This window comes from Rhea americana, unplaced genomic scaffold (genome assembly GCF_003343005.1).
Source record: "Rhea americana isolate MKP2758 unplaced genomic scaffold, rheAme1 scaffold_104, whole genome shotgun sequence".
NCBI classification, from domain to species: Eukaryota; Metazoa; Chordata; class Aves; order Rheiformes; family Rheidae; genus Rhea; species Rhea americana.
This window is the reverse complement of record NW_028185084.1, coordinates 1,500,038-1,508,525: the sequence shown is the minus strand read 5'-3', so window position 1 is coordinate 1,508,525 and position 8,488 is coordinate 1,500,038. Positions and strand designations below refer to the sequence as shown.

Below are 8,488 nucleotides of genomic sequence, written 5' to 3'. Positions count from 1 at the left end.
TTGATTCCTCYGAATTAAACACTTCCATTAAAAGTTTCCCACAGTAGCTTTAATATTTAATTATGTATTYCACCAAAGGAAAGATCAAAATCTTTGCAAAGGGTTTTTTGTGCATGTAAAATATTTATCAGCATATCTCTTCGGACAAGTATTTTTATCCCTCAGGCTGGAAAAGAGCTTCCATGTACAAATCAGTTTCAAAACATTTTCTTTTACAGCTAGAAAGTTTTCTATACTTCAGCACCTCATGCAGTGACTTTGTTATTTCACTTGTTAATGAATGATAATTAAATCTCTTTTGGCTGAAAAGGTTGGAGGGCTCCCGCTGTATTACAAAAACAATTTCTGAAAGTTATGAAAATGCCCAAGTGCCTAGAAAATAAAGAGTAAAGTTTGTTATGCTTTGAGTCCAGGTTTCAGTCAGGAGGAAGGATTTATACGGGAGAACAGCATGTTCCAGACAGCGTGTATAGTCTCCCTGGTTGAACAGACATAATTATGTCACTTTGTGTCTATCAGAGTAAACAGAATCACATTCTTAATAATGTACGTTGTGGCCAAAAACTTCCTTGATCTTACTAACAACTGTAGCAAATACTGAATAAACCAAATTACATGCTACCTGCACAAAGGGTTGTTACATGTGCTCATCTAAGTAACRAGCTGTCAGTTTTGGATTTGCTCAGTAGGCTTGGAACACCTAGTTATTATTTTTTCTTCTTTTCTGTTTTCTCATTCCTTTTAGAGGCTTTGAGTCAGAGGATAAATGGAGCAAGTGTTTGCAACAGAGGTAGATAAAGAGTAAATAACTACATATTAAGGCATTTTGTGGTGTCACAGTGGTACATAAAGAGATACAGCATTGAAGAAGATATATCAGCATGGGTTCCACCATACAGTAGCTCAACCAGTGCAGACTTCTGCTGGCATCACAAGGGCAGAATTTGGTCCACACTCAGCAGACCAAAATTACATTAATTCTACYATCAAATGCCTTTTTCTGAAGGCAATACAGTGATTTCAGAGGGAAAGATGATCCTGGATTACTTTTTAAATTATAATTTCTCAAACATCACAATACAAATAGAGTTTAGCAAGGAACTGGGAGAGGGAATGCAATGAGGTGAGTCCGTTCTTAGGCTGTAACATTGGGAAGGGGTCTGCTGAGGGCAAAGCCCCCTCCAGTGAAGCGAGGAACATCAGGTCTGTGCCGAGGAAACTCAGACTCCGTGTCAGTCAAGGATCGTTCCTTCTCCCTTGAAATAGAAACAAAGAAAAGGAAAAAATTCTTTTCATTCCAACTGTTTAGAAACTAAGGAAATCTGTGTCCTCCAAAGTTTCTTTGATGCAACCATGTATCTAAAGATCATTAAAAAATTGTTGATTAAAGCCTGTTAAGCTAAACCACCAATACTAGGTGTCTGTTTGGATCTAATTACAAGACTGCTGACATTTTTTGTAATTATTAAAAACCAGAAACAAATGAGCTCTCTTACTGATAGCCCCCAAAATGGTTAGAGCACCTCATTAGAACAAGTTTGTGCATGAGCTCCATGACTTCAGATTTCTAATCATCATCCCATTCTGGCAAGTATACGTTTGTTTTCAAACAAACTGCTACATTCATCAAAGGCGCAATGGGGAGATATTTTTCTTTTGTTGAATTTTAATGAGTAAATACTGTTATCTGTCTTCACATTTTAACAAAGTTCTAGTGATAATTATCCTGCCTGCTACATTTGCAGAAAACAAACATAGTGCTGTGTGTGCACTGATAGCCCCAGGAACCTGCTCTGTCTGAGGACCCAGGAGGTCTTGAATTTGGTGGCCTTAAAAGAACAGAACAAGGGGTCACGGTTTCCTCTCTAATGAGGCTGGTGAGGTAAGTACAGCAGAACAAATACCAAGGACAGTATTTCATACTTGCTGTGATATACCTGGAGGTTTCAGAGTTATGTCTTGAGATATTTATAATTAACCAAATGGGGCTTTATGAAGTACTAGTTTATAACAGTAGTAGTCTCAATGATCTACAAAGGAGGTCAGTACTATTGCTTTTATTTCACAGGCACTGAGACTGAAACACAAACATGAGTGCAACTAGGCTTTGGCAAAATTTAGTCTTGAGTGATTAGTACCCCCAATCCTCCATAGGGGAATAGGAAAGACTTCCTAGAATTAGTGTTTTTCAATTTCTCCCTCAATAATACTATCTAGGTGAGAGAGAAGGAAGCTCATATGATGACTAGCTATGCAAGATGGCTCAGATGAACTGAAACCTAAAAATCATTTGTAAATGTTTTAGATGATACCAATGTAGCACTAATGGAAGTGCCAGCTAACACAACTAAGAACTAGCATGCTACATTTAGATGGCTCATCCCATTCCACTGTTAGACTTCCAACTCTGGGGACAGAAAGGAGTCCAGAGTCCATGCTCATTCTGGCTCCGGGCTCCCATGCAGACAGCTCAAAGAGGTGCTCATGGGTACGGAAAGTTCTGTGCAGCAGAACTGTGATACATTATGCAGAATTAATGTGCAAGCAGCCAGGTGCAAAACCTCTCAGTTACTACTGACATTATGCAGTACAGTTATTTACATGCATTGGGCTGAAACATCAGGTCTCTGGTGCAGATTTAAGCTAGCTTCACATTTTCTTACAAATCCTTACCAGGATCAAACTGACACGCAGGTGCTAGAGGCAACTAGGAAAAATAATGAAACAGAAAGGGAGCAAGAAGCAGGAGGAGAAAATGGGGAGAGTGAGGAAAAGAGTGCCAAAGCATCTGGGAAAGCTGACATTCAGAATCAGAAAGTAGAAAAAGAGGATTCCAAAATCACAAGCAAAATTTCAAACACTGGATTTTCAGCTTGAACTCAAAACAAAGCTAAATTCCTGTTGTCACTTATTATATTCCTTCAGCATCCCATGGAAAACTGCATTAGTTCAGTATCAAGACTTTAAATAACAAACCAGAACTGTCTTGTCTGAATCAATAAAAGCTTTAGATGATACCTTTGTGTGGAGTTATCTGAGAGTATAAATTCTCTTTCCTACCAGTGTAGTCAATAATGCTGCTAACGCTGTTGTCCTTACAGGATCCTCTTTCTATCAACAAAACCAGCCACATTTGTTTCAGACATGGTGTTAACATTAGCCAGCATGATAGAGACCAAATCAGTGGTTACCTGTCATTCAGGATTTAGAACAACCTGAGATTAGAAGAATCAAACAGCCCTGGCTCTCTGGCTAGTGTCTACATGCCAGACTYTGCCTTTACAGCACAGCCTGAGACTGGGAACGATGCAGAACAGCTGCACGTCAGGGGGTGAAAGACTCCTTGGGGAAGGGTCTGGCTGCAGAACTGAATCTCTATTGCAGAAAGCAAATGAAATGCCATGCATAGGGAGCAGTCTGGGGAAAGATGACTGCCTAAGACAGTTGTTTCTGTTCCACTGCTGCTGGGCAACACAAATAGGAGTCTAGAGATTACAGAAGTTGCAGTTATCTGGGACTGATGTGCCAAGTTATGCCTTGAGAGTTACTAGCCTTTAAAGCAGGATGTGGCCTAACAGGTCTGTCTGGAGAACTTCACAGTGAGGAACAACTCAGAGCACAAGTCCAGCACCTTGGCTGCCACACACGGCACAGAAGCGTGAGCCAGGGCTGAGGGTACAGTGCTGCTAGCTTCTGAGCCAGCAGTGGGTGTAAGGAGATGCTACGGTCCTGAAGAAGCACATCAACAGTATGTGGATATATTTCCAAAAAACAGGTGTCACAAAGACATCACGTTTATAGAACTGCAATCATGCCTGTTTACAGGCAGAACAACCTGTCACACTGGACTAAAGGCAGAGATACCTACCCTGAGCCTATAAACAGTGCAATGAGTCTGGCACTAACTGACACACACCAGGAAATTCCACTGACTGTGGATAATTAACAGACCCAAGTTCAACCACCATCATCTCACACAATATTTTGGGTTTCTTTTTTAAAGCACCTATGTTCCCAAAAAGGTGTTTTATTTAATAACTATGACAGAAATTAATTTAGGTAAGATACAACAACAAAACATTAGTGAATTTCTTCTCATCAGATGAACAGAAAGAAACATGAAGCCAGGATTCAAAGGCAAACATCACAACTATTGTGAAGAGGATACTTAGCTGCTGGAAATGGATTACTAGACATTATGGTAGCCTCATGTATTGATCCTATAGCTCCAGGAAGGCCATTAGTACTGCACTGCACTGTTGCTAATTCTAAACATTAAGGTAACCTTAYGTAATTTGCAGATGAACAAAGGTCACTGTTTATTACTGACTATTTTGCTAATTCAGTCATCAAAACTACTAGCTAAAATATGACTAAGAAAGAAAGGGATACAAGCAAATTTAAATTACATTCAGCAACACACAGAGCTGTAGTTCTTGGTGTATATGAGGAAGGGACCAGCTGAGGGAGCGAAGGAGTGGAAAGGCAAAAGGCATACACAGAAAAAATGGGTAACTGTATCAGCTGACTGCAGAAATCTGAGAAACTTCTCTTTAAAAGTCAAATAACTCAATTTTTAGAGGTGACTAGTAATTTTGGTGGCCCGGACTGGAAATTCATTATCAGAATAGTCTTATCTCTCAGCCTCTTCAAATTAGGTCACTTTAACAGATCACAATTTGAATAACCAAGATCCTAGTCACTTTTTTTTAATTGAGAGAAGGAGTTGAATGCTCAGTTGTGGACTGAGAGTGACAGAGAGGTGCCATCAAACTTCCAGTAGTTAAAGGAAAGACAAGAAATTCCTACAGGAAAGTTCTTATGCTCTCCCTTTGAATGATTAGGAAGTCCAACAAAGCCAGACTACAGGCAGTGCCCACTTTCCTCCATTTGAGGAGGAAATGATATCCAGCTTCAGAAGGGGATACTCATCAGTCCCAGCAATGACATTATTCTTATATCTGGATTATGTAGTTGCCACCTGAAGGAAGGTTATCCCTCTATATAAGGCATTTCATTTTAACAAGGTATTTCATATTAACACTAACTTGCATAATGCACTGAGATCCTTATAATGTTTGAGGATTTCTCATTAGATGTGAGAGAATAGACACTATTCTTTGTCCTCTGGGCACTATATCATTGGCATGAAAAATTTAACTGGACTGTACAACATGTGAGACACAGCAACATTGCTGCTGTGTGTTTTTGTCCTGACCATGGATAAAGGTAAATCTAAACAAGACTGAAGTAATATGAAGGGAAATATTCAGGAAAATTAGACAATAAAATTGTATCAGTCAAATTTGGCCAATTCTGATCAAAAGGATAACAGAAAACCAGGCTTATACAGAAAGATGGATAAACAAAAATCATTATAACTCCATACCTGGCCTGTTGTTCTTTGCGTTTCTGAGCCAGATATTTCTTTTTCACATTCAAAAGCTCGTTGGCAAGTCTTTCAATTTCGTATTTGTACTCTTGGCTCTGTGATTCATACATATTCAGTTCTGAAGACAAAACCTAACAAACGAAAGGCAAAAGCAGAAATAGAACATGTTAGTTTCACATACAGGTAAGTTTTACAAGCACTTTTTCCTTTCTCATTTGACCCTATAAGGCATCATCATTTCCTAGCACATCTCATCATTATCTCATCATGATGTTTCATTTGACCACCTCTGCCCCTCTAAGGACAGTTTAAAAAACTAAGGCTATGCCATCCAACTACAATAAAACATGTAAAATACACTCTAAGCATCACTGGAATAGTATTATTAATRCATATATTAGCTCTTAATATTCTTGGACACAAATCTAGATGAAAACTCAAAATTATGGGTTTAAAAAATAATAAGGTAGGAACTTTAAAAAGGTATGGGTGTTCATTTTTAACAAGTAATGTTTTCCTAGCATTTCAACATCTTGATTTTGCATAGCTGATGTAAACAATTTACAAGAGCAAAAGCACAGTCATGGCAGATTTGGACAGTTTGAAGAAAACTGTAGTATTTAAAATGAAAGTTCTCCAGTATAACAAGACAGAATTGAAAGTTATGATGTATAATGTGAACTGGACATTTCAAAATGCCTTAAATACTTGCAATGATGGAATTAAAGTTGTGCTTTCTATCTTTACCAGCTAGGGAAGAGGCTGCCAGTGTCTAGACTTTCAATAAATAGAGCAACTATTACTGAGAAATCTTTCCACCATCTGCCTTTCTGATCATAATCAGTGTTTCTAACTGATGGTCAATTTTAAAAGAATATAAAAAATCATCACATTCTACAGCATTAATGTACAGTTTTTGTACCACCTTTCTGAACCATCTTACATACTTGTTTCACGCAGACATTGTGAGACCTGCCTGCATGAAAGCAAACTGGAACTTTACTAAGGGGTTTTATTCACAGGCAATTTTATCTGAAGTAATTAAATCCACACAGGCAAATCTGAATACAATGCTGCTTCATGTGAATCAATAAACTTTAAAGAGAATAGGAGCATGCACAGTGTGCTCTCCTGCTTTGAGAAGGAAAATAACTTAACCTGGCACCAGAGAATGACATGCACACTAGTACGCTACAGCATACTTTGCCTCAAATACACAGAAGCAATTTACTGCATTAAGGAGAAATGGGAACCGTATGGAAAACTTCAAATCATATTCAGTTTAGCTAAATTTTGGCTTCTATTTTACATTTTGTACATTGCTTTTCTCTTCCACAGAAAGCTAAGAAGATTTGCATAACAGGCTCTTTGTTTTCTAAGGGCCCATCTGCTCCTGCATTTTTTTCCTCATGGTTAGCATAGACGTGATTACGATGCAGTGAACAGGAGATGATGACTTCAACAGAGAAAGGAGCTGTAAACGCAGACAAACTCCTGGGGAGAGTGATCTTTCATGCAGACAAGAAGAAAAGATCAACTCCTTCTATCACAGAATCACTTTTTTATATCATGCCTTCGAAGTTTTTCATAAGGCTCCTTCAGAACCAGGAAATCCTCCCTCTGGTGACAAGGGGTTAGGACAGGTTACTCCCGTTACCCCTGTAAAAGACTGCAAGTCTTTGCATACGTGTGTACACAATACATGTGTATGTGTTGCACGAGAAACAACAAAAATCTAAGATCAGTTTCTCAATATATTTCCACTAGCCTCTTAAAAGAAAATGAAATGCTTTTGATTTGCTTAATATAAGATCTTAATAATTTAAGAAAAGGAAAGGAGAATAAGTGCAACAGAAAATAGATTGTGTCCCAAAATACGCATGCACAAAGTGCATTCACAGCAATATAGTGCACATTAATATTCTAGTAAGACGTTTTTTCTCTTTTTTAATGAAACAAACAAACATTACGTGACAAAAAGCTATTCCACCACCATTGGTTCCCCCTGGGTGAGGATGCAATATTAACCTTATTTTCCTGATTTAATATGCTAAGGCACGTGCATTGATCACTGGAAGTCTTCTTAAAGCCTAGTTCTCCAGGATCACCAAGAGTATAATTCTGCAAGCCCAGCAGCCTCTCGGCCGGAGACAGAGGGCATCTCTTACTTTCAGCTGTTTTGTCTTCTCTCGGAGGGTGTGCCGATAGAGCTGCAACTGCTCCGCTGCTTCAGGCCCAGGCTGTCGGGCCAAGACATGCTTCAATTCCACATATAGCTTTTCCTTTTCCTAAGAAAAAGAAGGAAGGAAAAGCACAAATAATGCTCTTACTTGAAACTACTATAGCAGCAGCACAACCTGTGATGAAATCAACCTCACTGAAAAATGCAGCTAAATCAGGACGATATTTGCAGAAACAAATCTGCCTGTGTGTCAGTCTTTCCTTGCTAGCCATAAGGTATTTAAAGTTGTTGTGATAGCAGTAGGAGAGCTCATTAAGAGAAACATCCAGCTAGTTTGAACAACGTATGAAATCCTCTTAAACTCTGTCTTTAGTGAGCACACTTTGCCACAGAGAACATAACACATTTACTGGAAAAGTATCCAGGGTGGGAAATTAATTACTAGTAACTGTGTTTATTGTAATCTTTTTCCTCATGAGCCACACTGCCTTATATCAAGGATCACAGCTCCATCCAACCAAGGTGACCAGATTGTAGAAATCTCAGCAAGAACTATACAAAAGAATCACTCCTTCTTCCAAACAGAATTCAGCGAAGCACATAAATATACACACATACATACACACGTGTATCTAAATGTACATATACACATACATACATACACACATATGTATAAACCCTTAACCTTAACTGAAGGAGCCCTGAGACAGGGGAAGGAAGGACAAATAATAACAGCTAGGACTAGCACCACTACCAGTAAATAATTTCTCTTTGTCGTGTGTCTGCTCTTCCTTCACATTAGGACACAATACTTGTGGGAATTGGGTATAACCATTCCCAAATGGAAAACACTCTGTGGAGCAACTTGCAGATTTCTGTATTGAAAGATTGCTTTCAACTGTGTTTTGAAGATG

The 8,488-nt window shown here is 38.7% G+C and overlaps 1 protein-coding gene across 1 annotated transcript in view; it reads right to left on the bottom strand.

Moving 5' to 3' along the window:
- Positions 1-275: 275 nt before the first annotated feature.
- Positions 276-8,488, bottom strand: part of CFAP58 (cilia and flagella associated protein 58) — a 59,743-nt gene continuing 51,530 nt past the window's right edge. The window contains exons 16-18 of the mRNA XM_085308269.1: positions 7,561-7,680; positions 5,390-5,523; positions 276-1,256 (exon numbers count right to left, since the gene is read on the bottom strand). Of these exons, the coding sequence (XP_085164395.1) occupies positions 1,136-1,256; positions 5,390-5,523; positions 7,561-7,680 (375 nt within the window). The 3' untranslated portion in view covers positions 276-1,135. The remainder of the gene's footprint in view (positions 1,257-5,389; positions 5,524-7,560; positions 7,681-8,488) is intronic.